This window comes from Rhipicephalus microplus, chromosome 1 (genome assembly GCF_043290135.1).
Source record: "Rhipicephalus microplus isolate Deutch F79 chromosome 1, USDA_Rmic, whole genome shotgun sequence".
In the NCBI taxonomy this organism is placed as follows: domain Eukaryota; kingdom Metazoa; phylum Arthropoda; class Arachnida; order Ixodida; family Ixodidae; genus Rhipicephalus; species Rhipicephalus microplus.
In genome coordinates, this window is record NC_134700.1 from 274,512,853 (window position 1) to 274,539,538 (window position 26,686).

Consider the following 26,686-nt stretch of genomic DNA (forward strand, 5'->3'; position numbering starts at 1 on the left):
AGATCTCCAATATGTACATGAAGGAATTGGATGCTCTGAGCAGCTTTTAACATGCCTGGCATCTGCTACTACAGCTGGTGTTCACTGGATTCCATTTGCATCTCTCTAGGTGTCCGAACGTCCAAAGTGCGCGGCGTAATGCCCCCACTTGACGGAGAGCAAAGCTAGGGCCAGAGAATGCCCTCAAAACTTTGCACTTCCATGTTCATTAATCTCTGTATGTGCAAACTCCTCAACGACCCTTTGGCTCGGCTTGCTGTTCACAGCAACACATGCCGCATACAGTATGAAATATCACACATGGTACGAAAACTGAAAAAGACTTCAGCGTCTATATTGAAGTTCCTAAAATTTTGCCCCACAAATATTTCTTTCGATTATCTCAAATTTTTTTTATATCTGGCAAATAGTATGGCTCACACAGGAAGCATAGTCGAGAAACCATTTCACCTCATGTAATGTTATGCCTTCTAGAGGTTATGCACGGTTGTGAACAAGGACAAGCTTCGAGAAAGAAACAAGAGAACGACAAAAAAAAAAATGCTACCATTCACAACCAGCTCAACTTACTCACCGATTCATCTACCCTTCTTTTCCCCTAGTTAAAAAAAAATCTACTGTGCACAAAAGAGAAAAAGAAGGCTTTCAACATAAAGTTCCAGGAAATGAGAGGGAGTGAGACGAGCAACGGACAAAACACAAACACACACAACACAAAATTAAAGCAGCGAAAACCAAAATAGGGTTAGACAGAACTAATGCTTCTCACCAATGTTCGATGCCCACAAGAGAAAGGGAAGCAAATGAAGAACGCCCTGGACGTTTTCTCTTTACTTCCCTTTTACTACCAACTTTCGCTCACTGACTGTGCTCCTCCCTCTCAGTGGCAAAAAAAAATTAAGAGACTAGAAGAAGTTGCTGTGTGGCACTTAGTTAAAAAAATTCAAAAAATAAGAACAAAAAAGCATACAGCAGCTGGAGAAGGCGAACTGTTACTTGCTAATGAAAACGTGTCCACTTTGTCCAGCAAAAAGATACACAGCTACACGTGCAACCTAGGCAAAATGGGGCACTAAAAAAAAAAACGGCGCCGCTTCCCCCCCCCCCCCCTTTTTTCCTACTAGCACGTTGTTCCTGGTCGTTATCCCACTCGTAGATGGGTGCCTCCAGTTGTTGCGCTTACGAGGCTTGCTATCAGAGGAACGGGTTGCTGGAGTTGGCTCTCGGCATTGGACCGCTCTGAAAAAAAATAAAATTAAATGTGTGACGTCAATGTAAGGGAAAATGCCCCAATGTCAAACTCAAACACTAAAAGGTTCTTGAAGCACGTTTGCACGTAATTATCAATAACAACAGTGCCAGAGTTTATTGCTTCACGAATCGATTGTCACAAAATATTAGTCAAATCCATCATGAACTAATAGAGTTGGAAGGATCTGCCACGACCTTTAGGTACTTCCTCTGAATACGCTGGAAGGGCCGGAACGGGGAAAAAAAATTACGTCAGGACTAAGTGCGCGTGATGGAAAGCAATCACTCACTCCCATGGAACGCAATCACTCACTGGCAAGCAATGCACCTGATCCAAATGCTGCTCTTGATTTATATCGGCTATTGACCAATAGCATGCTACTGTATCTGCTGTTCGACTTCAAACAGCGAGCATCAGCAGCTATGAAAAAAGTGAGCACGGGCCTTTGTGCTAGAGGATGGCACCAGAAAAAAAAAAGACAACTTCGCACTCCACTTTAAAACTCTTCTTGCCACACATTGATAATTAATTGTTGGGGTTTACCATCCCAAAACCACCATAGGATTATGAGAGGCGACGTAGTGGAGGGCTCCGAAAATTTCAACTACTTGGCAAGCACCTAAATCTAAGCACACGGGGCCTCAAGCATTTTTGCCTTCGTCAAGAATGCCGCCGCCGTGACATGAATTCGATGTCACGACCTGCGGGTCAGCAGCAGAGTGCCTTAGCCACTAGGCCACCGTGGTGGGTTCTTGCCACACAGGACTGCAAGATTTGGCAGAGATGTTCATAGCAGAGTCCACTATCTGCAGGGGGTGCTTCCTCCCAAAGCCTGAGGGGTGGTTCATGACATTTTTATACACCAGTCACACTGGAGAATTCAGCGTCGTTTTGAGATAGTGCATTTGCGCACCCAGAATGGCAGCACGTTGCTACAAGAGAAAGGCAAGCTTACTTTGGAAAATATCGTAATGGCAATAGGGACTTACCTAGTACAACAGATAGTTGTTACTTCAGGGCATGCTTCTTGAGCAAAAATGTGTGACAGCTATCAGCAGCCCTTAAAATGAACTTTACATGCAAACATTGTGGCTGTGGACATCGCACGCCAAGTGCTGAGGAAGTCTCTGGCAATTGTGGCTTCTTGCGTGCGTGTGTTTGTGTGTGTGTGGTATCTGATGTTTTAATGCAAAAGAATGTTTCTAATAATGGAAACAATACACCAAAACTTACAGTCGACTACCGATAATTCGAAGTCACTTAGAGGGGCTCTGCGACAGTATTTGAGCATGCATTTTTCATCGGTTCTTCTGGTGCCGTAGGACTCGCCGATATTGTTGCGCAACTGCCAATGCGAAAATCAATGCTGTTTGAATTTTAACTCATAGGACAAACTACTTTGATTTCAGACTACAGTGACGAAAATCAGCTGTTTTTGTTATAGGAAGTGACGTCACATCATGTGAGGTGACGACAAAGACCGTTTGCTTTCGATAGGCTTGATGCGACAAATAGCATGCAATATTTATATGGTGGTAGCTAAGCCATATGAGTGAATGCTAAAAACAGCAAACACGCTTTTTTTAAAACTTTGTCAGAAAGAAATCATTCCTGTTTATACATGACATATTTTCAGAACGAACACAACACTTAGCCTGCGAACGAGGCTTACCTGATACGCCAGCAACTGAAGGTGGAAACGCATGTTGTGTATTTAGAGAGTCAAAAATGCCACAGGCGGTGGGCGCCAGTGTTGCCTTAAAACGCGTCTTGCAAGCAAGCCGAGAAGTGATTCCGGCCAAAGCAAATGTGTACATCTTAAAACAGTGTGACCGTGGGAGCGTCTGCTACCCGACGCACGTGGTTCATAGTAAGCATGCTAACAACGCTGTCAAACAAAGCAGTAGCGAGTTATTGTGTGAAAGCCACCATGAGGTGACATTCGCAATACGTCTTTATGAGACGCGTGCTGTGATTGGCAGTGGTCTTTTTGAAGTCAGCAGACTAGTAAAATGCGAAAGAGAACATTTCTCGTCATTGTCTGTTCGACTGAATTTTAAGGACTTATACCTTCACTTTCCTTGCATCAATTTCCATAATTCTTGTTGCATTCGTCTCAGTAACTATTGCTACGTGCATTACCGTGCTAAATAAGGCTGTCCCAAAGATGTCGGAGGGCCCCTTCGATTGGAAATTTTGGTTAATTAGAAGTCAACAGGTGGTCCCATCAATTTTGCATGCACGCCTATAGAAAAAAAGCTCGATAACTAAAAGTTAAATGCCAATAATCTTGGTTAATTAGAAGTTTTTCATTGACGAGCCTCGAAGCGACTGTACTTTTTCAATAAAATTGGCAATTTTTCATGTACCAAGACTGCCGCGACAGCTGTCGGACCGCGCTGTTGTGACTGTCGCCACTGCCTACAGCACCATGGTTCATGAAGCAGCCATCTTGTCAAGTCAATGCCAGGCCATGGCATTGATCACATCGGCCAACTAGGTCTTTTGTTGCAATGTGACGAGTGCTTCAGCCCCGTGCTGGGTTAAAGTCTGGTTAAAGGTAGAACAGCGCGACTGAACGCTGGCAGAAAACGTTCAAACACACACACAGCACTGTGTGTGTGTTAGCATGTTCCACTACGTAGGCGCCCAGTTGTGCTGTTCAAACAAATTATGATAAACCAACTAGCCCGCTACTGCACAGCGGGTTGATTTCGCACATGTTTCCACAACTTATTTTGAGTATTGCGGTGGCAATATTAGATGATGGTAACTCGCGGCCCGTACCGAACGCCTGGCCTGGCGACGAAAGTTTCGAAAGAAGTTGACCAGGGAGGCACCGTTAAGCAAGACATCGCATGAAGGTACAGCACGAAGGTACAGCTTTAAACCTAATTCGCTCTCGGATTTCATCAAGCGAAAACAGGTGAATTAGACGACAACAGATATGAGGCCGATCTTAGAGACGTCTGTTCTGAAAAATTTATTGCCGTGGTCAGCAACGTCGATACATGCGGTCCACTGAGGGACAGAAAAATTGTGCAGATGGTTCAGCGAGCGGACGACAACCTAGAAACGAACCGTCACTGAGAAGTGCCGATGTTGCTGCGGGTCTTGCTCCTGCGCTGCAATTTCTATGTTTCATTGAAGAAGAAAATGCTGACGAAGCACTTCAACATGTGAAGTGCTAAGGAAACTTGCTAGCCGCAGCCGGGTTTAGCAAGAGAAGATGGCAGACTATTTTCTTAGAGAACAGTCAAGTTTGAAGCATTAAAGGTACAGTTTTTTATGCATTTTGCATGTTCGTTTAATTCAAAGTTTTTTTGTGGTTGCCGTGAACTTCGTATTAATGGGAGTTTGACTGCATAACAAAGCTGCATCTGTATATTCCTAACACCGTATTTATTGCAAGACTATTCATTTGCTTCGTTATAATCAATATTTTGTTATATTCAAATTCATTATACCGAAGTTGTGCAGTTGCGAAAATTCAATGATATCAGTATCTCGAGCCACCGCTACCGAGGCTGGACATTCCGTCGTAACGAGTGTCACCAAGTGTTCTCACGTGACGGCATGCGAATGATACTAGCAATGAAGAACACTTCCTAAAAGCGCATTTGATACTACCGTGTGACAGGTGCATTAGACATATAAAAAGAGAACCGCACTATGCCTTTAGTTCTGTGCCCCACCCCCCTCGTCCTCATCTCTAAGAGGATTATTGCCAGTGGCTCTCTTTCCACTACGTTACTGCAGCAGTGTGAAACATCCAGCAATCCAAAAAGCACGTTCCTCAAGAAGGCATGAATGAGATATGAATAACAAGCAGACACAAGTGCTTTTGACAAGGCCATAGCAAAGACTTTCTGAGGGCGAGTACATGGTATGCACTTGAAGTTGTAAAAGAGTATGGCCACTTATAGGGCAGGTAATAACCGCGGAGCCGAACCACGAGATTGAAGTAACTAGAAGAATAAGAATGGGGTGGAGCACATTTGGCAAGCACTCTCAAATTATGACCGGTAGATTGCCACTATCCCTCAAGAGAAAGGTATATAACAGCTGTATCTTGTCAGTACTTACCTACAAAGCAGAAACCTAGAGACTTACAAAGAGGGTTCAGCTTAAATTGAGAACGACGCAGCGAGCAGTGGAAAGAAAAATGATAGGTGTAACCTTAAGAGACAAGAAGAGAGCAGAGTGGATTAGGGGACAAACGGGGGTTAAGGATATCATAGTTGAAATAAAGAAGAGGAAATGGACATGGGCCGGGCATGTAGCACGTAGACAGGATAACTGCTCGTCATTAAGGGTAACAAACTTGATTCTCAGAGAAGGGAAGCGGGTTAGGGGGAGACAGAAGGTTAGGTGGGCAGACGAGATTAAGAAGTTTGCGGGTATAAATTGGCAGCAGCAAGCACAGGACCGGGCTAACTGGCGGAACATGGGAGAGGCCTTTGTCCTGCAGTGGACGTAGTCAGGCTGATGATGATGATGATGACATGGTATGCTAAATTGTCTATCTACATGCATATTAAGTTAGCATATGGTTTTATGTCGGCTTGTGCGAATATTCAAACAAACATTATATTATTCAAATTTGCTTCGATTGGAATTTAAATCATTGGAAACTTTCAGAGTATTATAACTGAACAAATATATATGAATTAGTCGGCGTGTATCCCTGTAGAAGTAACTTCACTGCAGTCGCGAAGTGTTAGGCCGTGAAAACATCTACCCAGGAGAAATACGTAATCCGGCGAAGCCCAACTTCAAAAATAATACCGTCGCATTGATTCGTTATTTTTTAAGTTTAAAAGCTTGCTTTGCCGGCTTATAAGAGCCAATTATAGTAAATTTTAAAACTTAACTTATTTTACTGGTTATAACAAGCATTCTACCGAAGGTCGAACCCTGCAGTTATACAAAGTTGTTTCCACTCCCAGTGAACCAAAAAGAATGACATTTGCACAGGCTTTGTATCAATTTAAAAAAAAAAAAGTATCAAGCAAGTTAGTTGGATCGTGACAAATATGCCCATTTATCTTCATATGTGATATACACTATTGAAATTTGATTCAAAATTATTCAGCCAAATTACCAATCGCTTTGAGCTCACTTCAAACCAAAAATGTACTATGTGCACAAGCCTAGTTTTATGCCTTCAAGGCTCTGTGAATTCCCACTTTGAGAGAGTGATTCAGACGTGACGAACTATTAGGCTGCAGGCAAGTACCTTTTGTTTTTAAAGTTAACAATAGTAGTATACCAAGGCATTTTGCAATCTTCAATATCAATGCATTCAGGTTTGTAGTTCCCTGACGTCATAAGACTGTTATAGGTCGTTCAGTACATTAGGCTCTACAAAAACTCGGTCCAGAATTAGTTCAAGATGTTCTGTTAGTATCATTTTTAACATAGGACCTTTTGTTGACAGCTACATTCTCTGATGACACAACTGCAGCTCATCCAAGTTCATGAAGTTGGTGAATGGGGCACATTCTTTCATGCAGGCTTGTGCATTTGACGTGGGCATGCTACTGCCTTCAGAAGTTGAGCTCAACTACCGTAATTACTCGAATCTAACGCGCACCTTTTTTCCGGTTAAGCGAGTTCGTAAGTCGCATGCGCGTTAGAATAGAGTACGAACAAAAAAAATTACGGTCAATCTATTGCCATCGGCAAATCCAAAATGGCCGCCCCCTACGTGCGTCGGCACCACGGAGAAAGGAAAAAGGTCGGCACGGCGCGTCGGCCATTTCTGCCTATGTGTTTCCCATGTGCGGCACTTCGTACGTGTGCTGAGGAGTTCGTCATCTAGTAGTGCATTAGCATCGACGACGTGGAAGGGCCGACTCCAAAAACTCGAGTGCACCACGATGCCGCTTTTAAAAGAAAAGTCATCGCGTGTGCAGAAACGGACGGAAATCGGGCCGCATCGCGTTCGTTCGGAGTTCCCGAAACGCGCGTGGGGGACCGGCGGAAACAAAAGCAGAAGATTGTCGACAGCAAAGCTTCACGCAAAGGCTTCAGTGAACCACAGCAAGGTCGGTTTCCGCAAATAAAGAACTGCTCGGCGAGTATGTGCTTGAGCAGCGAGCGGCACAGCGGCCCGTGACGAAAGAACTGCTCCAAGTGCGGGCTATGCAATTAGTCTTGGAAAAAGGTCTAATGCGGAGCCAGTTTAAAGCGAGCAGGTGCTGGCTAACTAACTTTATGAAGAGCAAAGGCTTTTCCCTCCGAAGGGGAACATGCATATGCGAAAAGTTTTGCAGTGGAGTACGATGAAAAGCTTCACAGTTTTCAGAGGTTCGTCCTAAACTTGCGGCGCAACAACGGCTACCTGCTTGGGCAAATCGGGAATGCTGGTCAGACGCCTCTTTACTTCGACATGCCTGGCACCACAACCGTCGAGAAGGGGGCGAAGCAAGTTCGCGTGCTGACATCGGTCCACGGTAAAACTACAGTGACGGCAATGTTCTGTTACACGTCAGATGGGCACAAGCTTCGCCCGTACCTCATATTTAAATGGAAGACGCTCCCGAAAGGAGTCGTTTTTTCGAGTGGTGTGATCGTGCGGGCCAGCGAGAAAAATGGGTGCGCGTTGCAATCAATGTCTTACTTTTTTTTTTTTTTTTCGCGGTGGAAATCGGGTGCGCGTTACAATCGAGGGCGCGGTAGAATCGAGTAAATACGGTATAGTTGTTTCTAGTATGTCTTAAAATTAATTTCAGCCAGTTAAAACAGCACATTATACAGCCTTGACTCTCACCAGAAAAGGGTTGGCTGCTGCTGGCGAGCCGACCTGAGACCAATCTGCAGCCATGGGTCCTGCCGCCTTGTTCATGGCAGGCCATGCTGGAGGACCTACTGCCGGTGCCACAATGCCAGCAGGTGCTGCAGCCAGTCCACTGTTGCCCCAACCCACATAGCCAATGCCTTTCTGCTGTACCACCGGGGGCGTGCCAGCCGATGCATATCCATTGGGAGAACCACCAAACACTGAGGCGCCTGCGCCCACACTGCCAGCACCGACCATCCCGTCCAGGCCGCCAAAGACTCCTCCCGTGGGTGCCACAGCCTCAAAGGGGTTCGGTGTCGCGAACGCTGATGACGTGCTGGCGGATTGTGCGGGGGCTGCCATGTTCCACACTGGAGCTGCCGCCGCAAATGGGTTGGAGGGAGTCGCGGCAGCCGCTGAAGGAAACGGGATGAGATTGTCACGACAAGCCCATGAAATGAAACCTCTGATCTGTGCATTCACACAATTCCTTCCATGACACTTCTTACAGGCAAGGCTTTTTCAAATATGATAAGGTATTGACTCAAACTTTCAGTCTTCCTTTCTCAATAACAAGAATAGTTGACGTTTACCGTCCCAAAACCACAATACCATTATGAGGGATGCCGTAGTGCAGGGCTCGGGAAATTCTACCCCCTGGGGTTTTTTAACGTAGCAGCTGAACTACAGTGTTAATGCAAGAATCCATCATTGATAATTTAAGAATACGCATTAAACAATGTGTTGCCTCGTGGTGCAGTGTCTTTACGAGGGCATCACTGCACACCTCAAAAATAGGTGGAAGCAGTCACACGGTGCTGTGGACTGCCGATGCCAGCACAGGTCAGCCTGACGCAGTGGTTGCGAATTGCACAATAATCGTGTACAGTTGAACGCGGTTATATTGAACCCACACATATCGAATTTTTGGGTATATCAAACTCGCAAGTATCCCCTTGAAATTCCTTTGTAAAAGTATAGAAATTTGCACGTTTATATCGAACGGCATTTTTACCCGCCTTCGGATATATCGAACGCTGCGTGACCTTGCTCCCCCCCCCTCACCTCGCGATCTTTGAATGCGAGTTAGAAGGCGCGTTTTTGGCACTCGCAGCAGCGCCCAGCGACCTCCACGCGGCACCACGCCTCCGCCAAAACCCAAAACGCTCGGAAAAGCTTAGGGCTAGAGGGCTCGAAGTGCACGGTCTTCAACTTGCAGAACGTTTTCCCCCCCATTTCTCTTTCTTTCTCTCATGCTTTCTCCACGTACGTGTCAGCTCGGAGAGCAGGAACGAAGGAGCCGAGGTCCTCATCCTTTCGCCTTTTCTTTTATTTTTGTTGCTGTTTTGCAAGGTTTTATCAGCCAACCACAGCTCGCGCCTCTTGCTGTGGCCCGCGCAGGTAGCCATTGCCTCGCGAGCGCTTTGTTGCTCTGGAGCTATCGCGTCGCCTACGTACTACCAATGTTACTAGATTATAATAACGTTGCATACCACCGCATATGCAGTGTTTCTCTTTTGCATGCGTTGTATTCAAAGCTGCTGCGGACTCCTTGAACTGTCGAATTCTGGTGTAGCTATGGCCAGTGTCAAGAAGCGCAAGACCCTTGACTTTGCGACGCAGTTGAAAGCTGTTGAGCATGTTGAGGCGGGCGAGAAATGTTCGATCGTCGGGGGCCGGGCCACTTCAGGGTGCCACCGAGCACTCCGAGTACCTTGTTGAAAAACAAGGCAAATATCAAGGCAACCCCGGCGGAGCAGCAAACATCGGGAGCCTGTCATGTGCGGGCTATTGCCCACGGCAATGTAGAAAAGACACTCTATGCCTGGTTTTTAGAAGTGCGCGCGAAGAACGTTCCCATGGATGGCCTGATGCTGATTGCCAAGGCCAAATGGTTTGCCGCTGTACTCGGTGAAACAACTTCGCTGACAATAGCGGCTGGCTTCACTTTAAGCAGCGTTACAACATCATTGGCAAAATCATTTCTGGCGAAAGCGAAGCTGTCAGCAGCCAGGACATCCAGCAGTGGATGATGAAAGAGTGGCCGGAAATCTTCGCTAAGTTTTTTCCCTCAGAGGTATTCAAAGCCTGGCGAGACGTGAAGACAAACACAGTAGTTAATTGTTTCCGCAAGGCAGGCTTCGAGACGGCAAAACTTGCTGAAACCAGAGAAGACGACGACGAGCGAGTTGTGATAAGATTGTGATGTTGTGATAACATTTCAAAAACGAAGAATCAGGCCAAGGTTAGCGATTTTTTTTATGGAAATAAATCATTCTGTTGCGGCGTGTGTGCGGAATCGGTTGTCATTCTTGAATGCACTTATTGTAGGTGATCATCTGCTACAGGTAAGCTCTTAGGGCCTGTATTTTTTTATATTGAATTTTTCATATACCAAACTAATTCCCGATCCCCTTCGAGTTCGATATACGGTGAAACCTCGTTAAACCGTAGTTTGCCAGAGCTCGGAAAAAGTACGTACTAAACGGTAGTACTGCTTAACTGAGTCAGGTCATAATTTAGTCCGGTTGCCCACTTACCTGTCAAAAAAAAAAAAAGAAACCTTCAGGGAGTGCGATGAAAGAACAAAAACGTGCAGTAATTTATTAACTTCGCATGACAAAGTCTGTAATCTTCATTTGACGATGCGGCGGCCTAGCAGCAACGACAGCGGCCCCAAACTCACGCTGCGAGCCAGCTTTTCTGCCAGCCCCAGCCCCTTCTTTTCAGCAAATACCCGCATAACGCTGACGCAATGCGCAGCTTCGGCCACTGTCGGACCTGGATCACCCGTGTTGTCACTTCCCATGTTGGCCTCATCACTATCATATGGCGACACTTCGACAACCGAGGCAATAATGGCTTCGTCGGACATGTCCGGAGATGTCTGCACATCACTGTCTGCATCTCTGAAGTCAGGGAAAAAAATACCTTCTGTAATGCCCTCCCGCTTCAGCAATTCAGCTAGCAGAGTTTCGCAAGCTTCGTCTACGATGTACGAAGTCTGGTCGATGGTGTCACTAGCATCATCTGTGTCGCCCGCACACACACTGAAGCCAGCACGCTTGAAGCAATTTCGAACTGTCGTTGCTTCAGCAGGTATTCGAGCAGGTGAATTGCACCAATCAGGTCGATGGAGAATAATTTGCCACATTCAATGGCTAGAAGGAATCTGCGCAGCAGATTCTTCTTGTAGAGCTGTTTTACAGTTCGAATGACGCCTTGGTCCAAGGTCATAATGGAATAATTGGATGCGCAAACCAACGGGACACAAGAGAAGAGACAAACAAGCGCAGACTGAAACTCAATTTATTCAGAGAAGAAATTGTATACCAGAAAAATGAGAAAGAGAAACAACTGGGGAGAAGGTTCCGCCTTGATCAGGTGTCGTCCAGAAACGACATTTCACAATCTAACGGTGATATAGACGGTGAACTAACGCAACTATCAATACTCTTTTTAATAAAAAAAAAAAAGGCTTCCGCAATCTCTCTAGTTTTTATGTCATGATGGCTGTATAAGACAGATGTGCGCGAAAAATCAAGTACGCAGCCACACTTTTTGCAATAGGCAGACAAATGTAAACGCAGGGCTGATTTCAGCGCATTGTAGTGTTCTCGCAGGCGAATATTCAAGCAGCGCCCAGTCTGCCCAATTTATAACCTGCCGCAAGACAGTGGGATACAATAAACGACATTAGATCGACATTTGGTGAAGGAATTGACATGCTTGACACCACAACCTTTCTTCACAAGACCTGCCTTCATTCTGCTTTGTAATTCAATTCTAGAACACATTTGCTGCAGTCTCTTGTGTCCCGTTGGTTTGCGCTTCGAATTATCTTATTATAAATTTGTACCAACTAGCCCGCCTGTCAACCCTACTGCTTGGTCCAAGGGCTGGGCAATCGCTGTTGTGTGTGGTGGCAGAAACGCCAACTTCACAGCTGTCAGGTTGTCCAGGGCAACGTGTGCCAAAGTGTTGTCTAAAATAATAACAACTATTTTGTTCTTAGTCGCAAAATGATGATCGATGAGGCACGTGCACTCCTCAGAGTTTTGTCATCATCCATGCTTGGGTGTTGCTGCGATAGATGACCCCTGATGGCAATCGGGCGCCTTTAAAACATCTAGGCTTCGCCGACTTTCCAATCATGAAAAGCAGAATTTTGTCAGTTCCAGTCACGTTTACGCTAAACATTGATATTCTGTCTTTTGCATGCTTGCTGCCGGTGCACGTCTCGCCTTCGAATGCGAGCGTGTTGCCAGGTAGCAGCTTAAAGAATAGCGCCGATTGATCTTTATTAAAGATGTCATCAGGTGCATAGTCTTCCAAGATGTTCTTCAGCTGACCATTTTGACACTGCTCGGCGACATCCACGTCAGCAGCAGCACCTTCTCTTGAAACAGTCCTCGTTGTAATGCCGTGCCTCGCCTTAAATATGGCCAGCCAGCCATTGCTGCATACCAAGGCAAAAATTAGGGCCTTCCCCACGAGCAGGAGTCCACTGACAGATTTTACGACCGTGCAGCTTTTAGCCACTTTACCAGCGCCTCTTTTACATTCGAAAACGCCGAACCGCGTAGCTGGCACCTTTTAGCAGTTGCAGCAGCACTGCCTAGCAACTTCCCTCTGGAATTCCAAATTCCAGACAGCGCGGTTAACGGCAGGTCCTTTTCACATGCCAGCGCCGATTTCTCGTGCCACTTTTAATAGCACGAATTATGTCCAATTTCTCCTCCATTTTAAGCACTTGATACTTTTTCCCAGCTTTGGCATGATGCAAGTACGAAGCAGGACAAGCACACATACACAACACGTGAAAAAGGACGAGAGAGCTGTACGGCATGGAACAACCAGAGAACACATGTGCATGGCGCCAAAGGAACAAAGAAAGCAAAGCAAGCGCACACCGTGTTTTCATGTTGGTGCAAAGCGCCATCGCGTGGACAGCACCAGAAGCCTAGCCGACCGAGTGCTTCTTGTTGCAGAAAAATCCAAGAGATGGCTTTCACCAACACAGCCGCCATTATCATCAACACAAACAAGCGAGGCATGTTTCGATTTCCAAGGCTTGCTGTTCTGTTGGGACGTTCAGCGGGGGACGACATGCCGCAGCGAGTTTGCAACAAAAATTGGAAAAGCTACTTATTAGCCAATACATACATGATAAGCTGGTACGGTTTATGCGAATACAAAATTCATTATGTTCAATGGTCACCGAGTCGGGGACCTTACTTTACTACTTTTAAAACGAAACTAGAGTTTAAGCGGGTACGCTTTGACGAGGTTTCACTGTATCAGTGTTCGACTGTAGTTACGAATTTGGATGCATGCCACATAAGCCATTGTTTCTATTTGTCATCTGTGTTTCTCTACATTCTGCACAACATAATAGACTTGGTTTCCTATTGTCACAGCACCCTTCAGTCTTCCCACCTCCATTGTCTCGTAATCCAAGAAGTTGGCAATGCTATCACAACACATCTCCGTCTCCTACACATACCCAGCATTACCAATACCGAGTGCCAAACTTCCATAGTGTACGCTGAAGCTTTTATAAAATTATGTAATAAATTTGAAGAATTCAGGCCTTCTACACAGAGTATGAGTTCGCAGAGGCCTGTGGCATAAGCTGCATGAGGCACTGGCCCTAAAGTTTTGTCGTTCTCGCAATCAGATTCCTCCAAATCGCTCTCGCCACGTACTTCATTCACAGTGCTCTAATTCGTGCACGGTTCCGCAGTGTCGACATCATCATCGGCCGTAATTAAAGCATCGCAACAGATGTCCCACTCCCTCTCCAAGGTCGGAGACGACGCGCTGCCACAAATCGCTGCTGGAGTGATCCTGTTCAGAAGCTTTAGGCTGGGCATCGTGCCTGACACCGACCTCGCGAAAACAGTTGCGCGTGCATGTAGCCGTCACCATTGCCATGAAATATTCACCATCTCTACAGCTGAATACCAAACCCCCGAAGTGGCAAGTTGGCTGCCAGGTGGTCAACAACTATGAGCAGGTGCTCCACAACGTGGCACCTAACGCACGCATTACGCTCAAGCCAAGCGGTCACTTTTTTTAACTTTTGTTGAGCGGCAGAACAAAGCATGCAAGTCCTCCCGTCCGCCATCCTGACCACACACGAACACAAAGAGCAAGCAAGACCCACACACGTGACACACATGCCAGAACGCGTGGAACAGCTCTGGGCCCGTTTCTAGTTAGAAAACAAAACTAATTCGAGCCAGCGTAGCTGGCGTCCCGGAGCGGTGGAGACTGGCGAAGGGGTTGTATCAAAAGAAGAGTGCAGATTTGTGAGAGGAGAAGGGCAAGGAGTTGCGATAGAGTAAAGAGAGGGGAGGATGTGGCGGTAGAGTGACCTTGAAAACCAAAACACATGAGAAGGAGGCAGGTTGGGTAGCTTGCTTGAAAGGTCCGCGAAACACGCAGCTCGCACGTAGAAAACCTTGAAAGAGTACCTGCGCATGCAGAAGTCAAAGCACGGCCGCCTGGATCGATGTGCCCGGCGGTGTTCAAAAAATCGGCGGCCAAGGTCAAAAAATCATTTTGTCGTGCCGGCGGGTCTGCGTGGCCTCACGAACTTTGATATTTCGCGATTCGTTATGTGCAAGTTAACAGCCAATTTCACGCTTCTGCACGTGTGCAAAGGGCATGCTGAGCCGAGTGCAAAGTGAGCGAGAACAAGTCCTAAAGACGAAATGAATTGCAAATTATCAAAGTCGGTGGGGTAGCGTACACGCCTGCACTAGACGCAGACAATCGGATACAGTCGGCGGCTGACGATGTTGGCAAATGATCTGGTCACTCCAGGCTGGCAATGCTAATGACAGTACCAGCGATCAAAAACAGGGAAAATGGCCGACCGGTCTTCGAAATATCGGTGGCAGTGTGAAAACACAGGCATCGTCTGGCGATGCAGGAGGAGGAGGAAGGGAAGAAATGAAAGGCAGGGAGGTCAACCAGATGCACGTCCGGTTTGCTACCCTGCACTGAGGGAAAGGGTGAGGGGATTAAAGGAGAAGAGAGAGAGAAGTGAAGTGAAGTGGCGATGCAGGGTGCTCAGAGTAGCAGGGGGGGACAAAGGACAAAGAGGTGCGAAACAACAAGCAGTCGGGGCATGGAGGATGGAAACAGCTTTCATTTTTCCATGGGTCGGAGAGAGCGGCAACTACAGGGGCGCGGAGGCAAGGTCGGCATTCAACAATAAGAATGTATGGGTACATCGTTGATGCCTGATCAGTGGTCGAAAGTGGTTTCCTGGGAATTCGGCACACCGCTGACTCTGTTCGCTGTACCCGATCAGCGGCGCTCGAAGACGTTCGCTGTAAGTGCGATTTCGCACCATGGAACCAATGTATATTTTCACGGTCAATCGGATATTGTTCGTTTTAGGCGAAAGTTTGTTTTAAATGGGGCCATTATATGTGGGCTGGACTGTATTTATTTCGCCAAACTTGCGGCCAGTAAATGGAAAGTCAGATGGCAGCAACAAACTGACACTGATAGCAGTGAACAGAGCGTTGGCCATCGATCACCTGACAAGTCGCGATCTGCGTTGGCATTTATACACGTGTCGTCGAACGTTCCAGCGTTATCACTAGCAGGTACGTAGGATCGAGCACAGTCTGTAATGTCCCTGTTGTGCGTGTAATCGCATAGGAAGGTTCTACGATTATCTTGGTGATTCTTAGACTATTGGTGCGGTTTGGGCAAGGCAGCACTCTTACATCTAATGAGGCGACAACAAAACTTGAGAAAAGAGTGTGGAAATATCAAGACAGCAGCATCATGTGTGCCAGTACACTGTCACTGGTTCATGCATTATCTATTGTGAAACACACCTTGAGGCACTGCAAATGCCGAGGCCTGCGGATAAGCAGGTGGCTGGGGTGGCTGCAGAGGTGGCTGCGGCTGCGGGCTCTCCTGGTGGAACAGGTTGTCCAAGTCGGCCAGGGCTGCGTATCGATCCGCCGGAGGAACCTTGGTCTGCGGCTCTCCTCCACCGGCAGCTGCAGACAGGGTCACAGTAGATGGCGTGCTCACTGCAGTTAGCGCACTTGGCATTGGCGGGAAGGAGGCTACAAAGCCACCACCAGTGCTTGTGTCCCCGATGTGGTTGCTGTTTACACTGTTTGTCACTCCCGTGTGAGACACCACAGGTGCTTGCTCTTGGTTTCCTGAAGAAATAACAAGTTTCGTTGATGTGCAAGGTTGCATACTAACGTTCATAATTAGAAAAACCCGAGTTCCTCAAAGAGGAAAAGCCAACCGCAAGATGCTAATGCATTCAAATTTTATAAAAAGGAAAGCGCCACAAACAAAAGACAGCACAACACCACTGTTTTTCTGTACGTGACCGCCTGAATATGTGTTTAGGAAAATCTATGTCACTAGTCATCTCACTTTAAAAATTTTGTGTCATTACACCTTAAACTGAACAAAAATCTGCCGCTTTCAGACAGCCCAAGAAGCAAGGTGGCAGCAATCGTTTAGTCACACAAAAATAGAGAAGAGAAACATGCGAAATTGCATGGTGATTCAAACCACCTATGCAAGAAGTGCAAAAAATAAAGACTGCATGCACAACACTTCACTACACTTTTGACTCCATGCCTGCACACCCATGAGCGCCCACAAAGAAGGAAGAACGACGCAGTGCTTACCGGATGAGAAAACTGTGTCAAAATTTGCAAAGTTTCCATTTGCAGAAAATGTTGCAGGTTTCGCAGGAACTACGAGACACAGTGAAAAGGAGGAGGAGTGTTACCACAACACACGTCTTGAAAGTGGACCAACCGTTGCATGCACAGACAACACGAGAAAACACTCAAAATAGTCACATTAGAACAATTACGAAGAAAGGAAACTTTGGGAAGAACGCAGCCACACGCTAACCTGTAGGTGTAGAGTTGACGGAGGCCGAGTTGAATGGGTCGCTGCTAAAAGTGCCGAAAATGTCGACATTTGACTTGAACATGGGTTGGCTGGTTGTCGTCGTGGCAACGGCTGATGAAATGGGCGTCGGCCAAGTTGCAGAACTAGGAGTCGTGGGCTGCGAAACGAACGGCAATGTAAGACAGAATGCTCCAACAGTTTCATGGTGCACTTTGACATAAGCAAAATTAAGTTCGTCTTCAGTCTTCTTGCTTTCAAAGCAACATCAAAGCACAGCTTGGGTTTCTGTGTATGCCTACTGATTTTCTGATATATAGCGCTCTATATAAAAAAATAAGAGTGCATATGAGGAACCTCCACCACATCCAACATTTACACATGGAAAGATAAACACTCTTGAGTAACAATATAACTAACTATAATTATATTATTAAATTCATAAAACAATATATAAAAGTGTACTGCCAGAGCGTGCCTTTTGACAAGCTGCACAAGTTTACTTAAGTTATTATGGTAGGCTTCACCAACAGACGCAGATGACTGTAGAGACAGCAAAAAAAAAAAAACCCAAGGAGCCTAACCTTAAATGTACATGAACAAAATCTTGACAAATTTTTTCCCTGCAGTCTTAGGCTACTAATCAGCATTTCTGTTGCCTACATTTAGTTTCTAACCTACACATGTACTCTAGCTACATCGGAAAAACACTTTCAGAAAAAGGAAAATCGCAAGCCCTGCAACACTTTTCTGTGTATACACAAAATAACCTTACCATTGGAGTTCATTGCCTGACAAATCCCCTGCCACGAAAATTTTTGAAACGATCCTGTAAAAGCGAAGTTACACAGATTTTTTGTAGGCTCCAAAAGCTTTCTCTCTCTTTTCATTCCACCGAGTGCGTTGAAAGCTGCACAGCAGAGGTGGAAATTAAAGGGAGCACTTTTTATTGCTTTCTGCGAGCATGCACGCAGGCAATGTATTTTACACTCCGAGCACAACAACTGGCGCGCCGCTTCGCGGCCGTCAATGCAGACAGCCGTTGAGAGCCCGAGTAGAATCAAACGCTCTCCACATGCCCGATATGCCCGTGATTGTGAACCCAAACAGCAACGGGCCGCGACGCAGGCATGTCACGGCATGCTACAGCAGCCGCATTAACTATGTAGTTTTACAACATTGAAGTCAGCCAATGGCCACATTTTTTGGGTATGTGATGCAGTTGATTTGAGTACACGGCATCACTTGCCACGAGAAAAGTGAGCCTAGCTAACTTTTGAACTTCCATTGCAAGTTACCAGCCACATGCTGTGCAGGTGCTGACTAGAGCATTGATAACTGATTGGTAGCATTTTCTGATCATGTCCAAAAAGTGTTGCAGGGTCCCTTTAAAAAGTATGTGTGCGCTTTTGTTGTGCTTGATTATTTGGCCATGTGAGCTGCGTATTGAGGGTCACCTGGGACTTATGAATGACTAGAGGGAGGCTGTTCTTTCCCAGCAGACTTGAGAGGGGCTTTGTATCAGGCATGACAGCAGAGTTGGAATGCGGCACATGGTTGGTCGGTGGTGGCGGTGTTGGTTGTTGAGGCTGCTGCTGTGCTCTGCCCTGCTGCTGCTGGTCCGCTTGCATCCTCTGCAGGGCCACCTCAGGCTCAACATACCAGCGCTTGCGCTCGTACTTTTGAATCATCATGTCCCGCGTCCGCTGTTCGTCCCTGGAGTCCGGCTCCATAGGGCAGCGAGAGTCATACAGACCCAGCCACACGTACTTGCAGTACTGCACACGCGTTAGGTCATGTGTGAGCAGAAGAAATTGCCCTTCAAAAAATCTGGACCATCCACTGAATGTATGAGCCCCTTATGATGGCTTGCCAGTCTCTTACTATTATCTTGTCATCACTGATCACAACCCATTACCAGTGAAGCTGTGGAAGCTATGGTGCTTAAGGGGATACTAAAAAATAAAAAGGATTTTTCTTGTACAAGTAAGCTACTATTTCATGATACCAAATATGCCATGCTTGGTGCGAGAAGATCCTCGGTAAACAAGAAAACATGCGAAAAGTAATGCACGTGGTGGTGCCACCTTGAAATTTCTGCATCGGCCGCTGTGACATCACAGAACTTGGCAGTGTCAACTAGGGTATACATCATTCTTAATTGGCAAAAACCAAGTGCATTGCTTTCCGAGTGAGCCAGAGACATATCTTACAAAGTTTCAGAAAAAAATCCAAATGTCCTATATGGCTGAAATACAAAAAAGTCCTTTCAAATTTGTGATGTCACTATCAGAGACTATGATTTTAAATTTGAGTGAGATTTGTTATATTAATTTCTCATCCATTATTAACCTATGATGGCGAAAGTAGACAAAATAATTTTCAGAGCAGAGTTTTTAAGCCTAAATTAATTTGCTGTCTCACATTAGAGTCCTTTTACATTTATGAGATGTCATCGTGATGCGTCATTACCAGTAAGGTTGTGGAAACTACGGTGCTTATGAACACACAAGAATGCATTGTAGCCAGCATCACCGATAACCAATGTTTTCCGAACAGCACCTACTGGAGCAGCCAAGAACCCACTAATGATAACAACAGGAATTCGAAAAAGGCATGCTCAAAGCCTATGCAAGAGATTTGAAGTTTGCAATAAAACATTCTGAAGAAAGCATTAACATATACAGTAAAACCTTGATATAATGTGGATATAGTGAATGATCAGTTAAAACTAAATAAATGAAGAATAGTCTTGTCAAAGACACTGATGTTACTGTGCACTTGTGTGTTGAACACACAATGTATTGAAAAAAATGCAGTTAATAGATGTCTGCTTAGATCATAATACAAATACTGTACTGCACTGAACTCGCATGAATTCGTGGCCGCCATAGCTGCAAATGCAAGAATAATCCTGTTTAAGCTGCTTCCATAAATTCGACAGCCCTGGTATGAAATTTTCATGCATGCACACAAAAGAGGAAAACTGCAACCTTCATATTACACGACAGTAACAACGATCGCACACAGTTTCCGTACATCACATGAGAATTAAGTAACAACAACCTCAAAAATATTTTAAATATGCATGTTATTCCCCCAGATGCCTGATGACATCGTTCACATTTACCTCATTTCCTTTGTTTTTTATCTGCTCTATTTCTTCAGGTGTGAATGTTGTCATGGTGATGGATTTCACTCGATGCGGTGGGTTTAAACCTCGCCTGAAAAAGACATGAAAGTAACCGTGGCCACATTAGACCTTGGAAGGGTATAGGAAATACTATGAATATACATTTGGCATTTGGAAATACATTTGGCATGCGCAGAGAACAAGATAAAGTGATTGAAAGCATGAGAATAGTCTGTCACACTCTTCACATCATAACCATGCAATAAGATATTTTTTAGTGCGTTTTTTTAGTGGGGTCCCGTGTTCTTAAATCAATATAACAAAAAGAGAAAGAATAAGCTAGTAGAATCTACAAGAAGTTAGTTATGTATCCAATTCTATGGAAAGTAATCTGAAGGATACGAGAACCTGACCACACCTAGATACTCTATATGACCAACAAGAGCAGTGTACAAAGCGAAATGAACTGGCAATACAGAATGCTGCGACATGAGTGCACTAATGAAGCTGTGTAACGTATTGCTACTGCATAGGAAAGTATAAATTCATATTCCAGGGAAGCCACCCACCCGCCTTAGCACTCCCCTCTGGATGCCCATGGGCAACCGGTGTTTGCCTTCTAAGACAAATTCTTCCAAGTTGCACCATTGTAACGTGCACTTGGCACTGTATAAAAAGAAGTACATAAAAATACTGCAAAGTGCTTATCAAGCAATATCCCAGCAACATGTGCACTTCAGAAAGGTTGGAAGCAACTTTTATTTATGATGACTTAGTGAGAAGTTTCATTTTGTTGCATACTTCTTTAACATCAGATTCGGCAGAAGTGTTTAAAGAGACAACAATAATGTGACTGCCAGAATGAGTTGAAAAATAAATATGAGTTTATATATGATGATGCCATACAATCTTGGCACCATAATTTACATCCACACTGGCTGAATGGAAAGGCCATCAAGAGCCTAATTTGATTTCCTACGTCAATGTGACATACACCGGGTACTGACCAGCTCAATGGCCTAGATACTTCTAGCGGTAGGCTAATGCCGAGTCTAAAAATGTGCTCTACTTTTTCCGTTAATGCGACCCCAGTTATGTCGGGGTTTTCATTGAACTCAAAAATAATTTTCGGAAGTTATAGTCAGTGACAAAGAGAGAGGTAGAGAGCCTTACTTTACAAAGAGCTCACACACTTAGCTGCAACCCAAATAAAACAGGCAACCTCAGTGTCAAGAATAAAATAGATAACAAGTGGTCTATAAGAAATTAACTTGATTCTTCCAGAAACATATATTACCGAACCTATTACACATTTATCACGTGAAAGTGCAAGCAAGTGGTCGGAACACAAGCTTTAATGTCACCTTCAAATGGCAGGGCAAGGACCTTTCTTTACAGGTGGCTTGCCTTACTATGTGTGTACGTCGATGATGTATATATCGAACAGCTGTTTCGTGTGCCCAATTGAACGACGACTGAAGCTGTCCAAAAGAGGTAGGTTTTCCTTCAAACCAATTAAGTCAGTCCCGAAGTGCCACTCGAACAAATTGAAGCACTATCGCTGCGGCGGTTATCGCAACGGGTTCACTCAATACAGTGCGAATCACAATGAAATGATTATCAATACATGAAACCGGTAAATTGGACAAGGCATCTGCTTTCCCTTTATCGACAGCGCTTGAAAGTAGGTAGCAGTGGTAGAGCACAAAGTCCGCTTTGCAATTTCGCTGCCATGAAACCTGAATACTTTCTCAGAACAAACACTGCTAAATCAAAATGTTCGGGCGGATACGAGGAGTGTACGCTCAGGTGATTGACACGAAGGAATGAAATGACCACGGAGACAAACGCAGCGAGCGGTATTCGAAAGTTATCGGTCGACCTTTCAATACAGCTGACAGCGCTAGCAGAGGCACACCGATAATCCCCAGCTCAGAAGGTCGCTCAATGCACGCCTCCATCGGTTTCGTTCGCACTTCAAAAAAACGTCAGTTGCCGGGCCGTGCAAGTGAAGGTCACACATGGGAATGTCATTTACACCTACTGTGGAACCCCAGGAACATCCCGGGTGATTAGTCAATCACAGCTGCATCATCCGGTGAGGGGTCGTTTGCCAAATGGGCGGTACACCTACATGGCCAGCGGGCCGACTTCACCGGCGCCCGTGCAACGGGCAATAGTCACGGACCAATTACGGCTGCCCTCTCGAAGACGCGAACGCGCACTTTGAAGGAAAATGAATGAAGGGCACGCTGTGGCAGACAGAAAGTGTAGCCCTAACTACGCATACTTCTCGAGTGATGTTGCTTGGAAGAGCGATGAAACAAAAAAACACTTACAGAATTCCGCTGCAAGACGTACAGACAAATGACCCGACAGTCATGTTTATATACGTTGGCCCCCGCTGATGACAGTCGAAACATTGCTTATTTGCAGGTAATGCGGCAAGTTCTCGAAGAGTTTTTAAATTTTTCTCCTCTTGCGTTCTCTTTCTGGCGGCCATTTTGAATTGCCAGCCGGAAGTTTCAATGCACCAGCGATGGCCACGCCAGTAGCGGCTGTTTTGTCCGTTTTGTCTCAATGTTACAAAACACTGTTCATCAAAATACATTATTAAGTTATTATATTCACTTTGAAAGCACATTTAAAGCAATTTGTTCACAATACTAGTGATTTGAAGCGCGCTCTTTTACGTCGCAATGGCGGTATTTTCGGAATAGTAATTGAAGCGCGTTCGAACACTGTCGTGTAAAAGAAGCAAAAGATCAAAACATTCAGCGGCAAAAAAAAAAAAAAAAAAAAAAAAAATTATGGTTGGAGATTTTAATTCTCACCACACTAGTTGGGGTTTTAGGACTGATCAATGTGGACAACGCTTGTGGGACTGGTCTATAGACCATAATTTATCATGCCTCAACGCTAGAACTCCCACATTTATCCGAGACCGATCCCGCTCTGCCTTAGATTTGAGTTTTATAAGCTCGGGTATTTCTAGCGTATCTTGGACCACTCTAGACTGCGCCACCAACAGTGACCACTTACCAGTACTGTTTGAAATTTCTTGCCCCATTATTCCATCTTACTCCCAAGCTCGAACCTTTATCAATTATTCCAAATTTAAAAATGACCTAGAAGTTGCTTTGACTACCCCCACTGAAGACAACGATGAAAATAAAGCCATGAAATTAAGTGCGGTAATTAAAAGAACGTTCAAAAAAGCAGAATTTTCTATTGAGTCTGATACGAGAAAGCCTTGTAGTCAGTGGTGGAATTCTGAGTGCTCTCGTGATCATAGACGACGACAAGCGGCTTGGAAGCAGCTAATTCATAATCAGTCCCCCAAAAATTGGGCAGATTACAAGTTTATTGCTGCTACATTTAAGCGCACCGTGGCTAAAGCTAAAGAAGACTATGACAAAAAACATTTCGACTTTCTTTCCAAACCTAGAAATAAGAAAGCGTTATTCCGATATATGAGATCGCGCAAAATTCTGCCGTCTCTAGCTAACTCTGATTATGACAGGTTATCGACGGAAGAAATGACTAATTCGTTAGAGGCAATCGGAAGAAGTTTAGCTAACAGATTTTCGTCGACTTTGACAATCAACTGGCAAAAGTCCTCTATAAAGACTGACTACGAAAAAGTGACATTGTCCGAAATGTCAAGCGTAATTAGAAACTTACCCTCTTCGGCTCCTGGTCCTGACGGTATAACAGTTCCTATGATTAAAATTTTATTCCAGATATCACCCGGCGACGTCCTCAACCTTATAAACTATTCCTTAAGCAATGCCTGGATACCACATGACTGGAAAATAGCTAGAGTGATTCCCATATTAAAAAAACAAGGGTCAGGTTTTAACATTGACAACATCAGACCAATCTCTCTAACATCTCACCTGATCAAAATTATAGAGAGAGTTCTCAATAATAGAATAAAAGTTTGGATGGCTGACAAGCTAATATTGAAACCATTTCAAATAGGTTTTCGTAGCGAATGCTCAATTTGGTGTGCTCATGCCGACTTAGAGAGCCGAATACAGCTTGCCCGAAAAAGACGACAATACGCGGTACTAGTAACACTAGACATAGCTAAAGCTTATGATAGCGTTGAGCACTCAATTTTATTGAATTCTTTACACGAATGTGACTTTCCGCGATATATTGTTGATTGGGTAGCAGAGTTTCTAAAATCGAGAGAATTTTATTGTGCAAAGGATGGATGTCACTCATCTAAATTCAAACAGCAACGTGGAGTACCTCAAGGGGCGGTCCTATCTCCGCTGTTATTCAATGTGTTGATGAGCTCAATTCCCATTGAACGAGATATCACTGTCTACATTTATGCAGACGACATTGCATTTTTCGTTGCAGACAGTGACATTTATTCTTTGCATCAAAAATTGCAAAAGTACATGTATTCTCTTGAAATTTGGCTGCATTCAATTTCATTGTCTCTAAACATCAGTAAAAGTGCGCTCCTGGTGTTCCCTATAGCAGATTCTATTCAAATTTCAGTACTTTATAATCAGGAACCGATTCCACAAGTAGAGTCTATCAAATATTTGGGCATTATTTATAACGAGAAACTTAACTGGAGCCCTCACATAGACTATAACGTGGCAAAGGCACAACGAGCTTCAGGCTTATTGCGAAGGTTGAGCAACAGAAAATATGGGTTACGTAGACACACCTTATTAATGATATATAAAATGTACATGCGCCCAATACTCGAATTTGGGTGTATATTATTTTCGGGTGGCCCTACGTACAAAATTAAACCGTTAGTTCTATTAGAGCGAGAAGCGTTACGGTTGTGTTTGCGACTCCCCAGGTATGTCGCTATTAATGTACTATATCAGGAAGCTCGCATACCAACTATTCTTTGCCGATTCCGTATCTTAACAGTACAAACATACTTGAAATTTTACGGCTTATCAGCGAGACGGTCTGCATATGCCTTTATTAGTGACCCCGACGCCTTCTTCCTCGCTCACTGGCCACGCTTTCGTACTCCCCAGATTATTTTTGTACAAAAGAAACTTGAAAGCATAAAGGTGGATATCAGATCGGTAATTGGAACCAAAGCATTAAATCACAATATTACGATAGAATGTGATGAAATTTTTCCCCCACTATCTAAGTTTCAATCTTCGAGTTACTTAAATGACAGGTTAGAAGACTACATAGCTCATGCGGAAATAAAGAACATAATAGCCACAGACGCTTCTGTGAATAAAGAAAAGGCAGCAGTAGGAATCGTCTCAGATTACCTCGGTTGGTCATTCTCGGTAAGACTACCAGACTTCACTCCGGTTTTCGAAGCTGAGCTCCTGGCTATTATTTTAGCGCTACGAAAACTTCCTTCAAACGAAGAGAGTGCAATGATAATTACTGATTCTCTTTCGCTGTGTACTACTCTCACAGCTTCAGAACAATCAAGAGCTCTAGCGACATTACAAACATTAGTTCCACCTCATGTGAAGTTCCTGAAGTTAGTCTGGGTCCCGGGACACTGTGGCATACGGTTGAATGAAATAGCCGATTCACTATCTCGAGCCACACTTGATGGCCCTGTGATCTCGGTACTACCAGAATCGGAACACATAGTGTCGATCAGATATAGAAAATGGGCTATTTATACGGATATTATGGAAAATATTACTAAATATACGGACTATCAGCACCTAACATACCCCTGGAAACCTCAGTGGAGTCAATCTAAAAAGTTAGAAGTCATTTTAACCAAATTTCGATGTCGTGTCCCTCCATTAAACTTTTACTTGCACAGAGCTGGTCTGGCGATATCCCCCCTGTGTCCATTCTGTGAAGAAACGGAAACAATAGAGCATTTCTTTATAACATGTAAAAACTATTCATTAATTAGGAAAAGACTTTTAATTGTTCCGTTTCAAGCAGTAGGTTTAAATTTAACTGCAGATAATGTTCTAAGTTTCGGTGCCTTTAGCTTGGGACATTGCCACAGGAGCGTATTCGATGCTGTATGCAATTTCATTCGAGAATCAAAGCGCATGTCATAATAATGCCTGCTTAAATATATTTCTGAAGACACTTGTCTAATTTTGAATGAAATTTGCATATTCATTTGATTGTGACCGGGTGAGATAAGCTCGATTGTCTGGTCTACTCAAAATTTCTGTCTTCCACTGTAGTATTACCTCACCTTTTCTCTTCTTGATTCAATCTTCAATTATCTGTTTAGTTTAATATTCCTTTTTAGTTAATTATTATTTTCTATTACATCATTAGTTTTTTCATTAAGGATAAACCTTTTAATATATCTCATATAGGATACTTCTAGATTTCATGGCCAATCCCCCATAGTGGGTAAGTGCCAGTGCGAAGGGGCAACAACAACAACAACATCAGCGGCAAGCATGTATATTCTACTGGCAAGCTCTTTCGCAGTTCCTGCAGCATTTACCGTCGTCTTAGCTGCGTACGTCTACCCTCAGCTGTTTATGACAGCTCTTGCACCACGAACGACCAAGCCTGCGCTCTCGGAAGTGCTGAACAACTGCATCAGTGCGGCCACGGGAGTCGGTCTCGCTCACTGGTTCGTCAGGATGGTTCCGCTTGCAAG

General features: G+C 44.6%; 1 protein-coding gene across 3 annotated transcripts in view; it reads right to left on the reverse strand.

The window, feature by feature from the left end:
- Positions 1–602: 602 nt before the first annotated feature.
- The window catches only part of LOC119188198 (uncharacterized), a 28,637-nt gene continuing 2,553 nt past the window's right edge, over positions 603–26,686 (reverse strand). Inside the window, exons 1-8 of one of the 3 annotated variants that reach the window (XM_037436125.2) lie at positions 22,422–22,605; positions 20,080–20,173; positions 18,407–18,727; positions 16,953–17,109; positions 16,721–16,789; positions 15,899–16,234; positions 8,028–8,452; positions 603–1,239 (exon numbers count right to left, since the gene is read on the reverse strand). In XM_037436125.2, the coding sequence (XP_037292022.2) occupies positions 1,195–1,239; positions 8,028–8,452; positions 15,899–16,234; positions 16,721–16,789; positions 16,953–17,109; positions 18,407–18,727; positions 20,080–20,173; positions 22,422–22,585 (1,611 nt within the window). In that variant the 5' untranslated portion in view covers positions 22,586–22,605 and the 3' untranslated portion in view covers positions 603–1,194. Of the gene's footprint in view, positions 1,240–8,027; positions 8,453–15,898; positions 16,235–16,720; positions 16,790–16,952; positions 17,110–18,406; positions 18,728–20,079; positions 20,174–22,421; positions 22,606–26,686 lie in introns of those variants that run through there. The other 2 variants (XM_037436128.2, XM_037436127.2) reach the window with 2 other exon arrangements.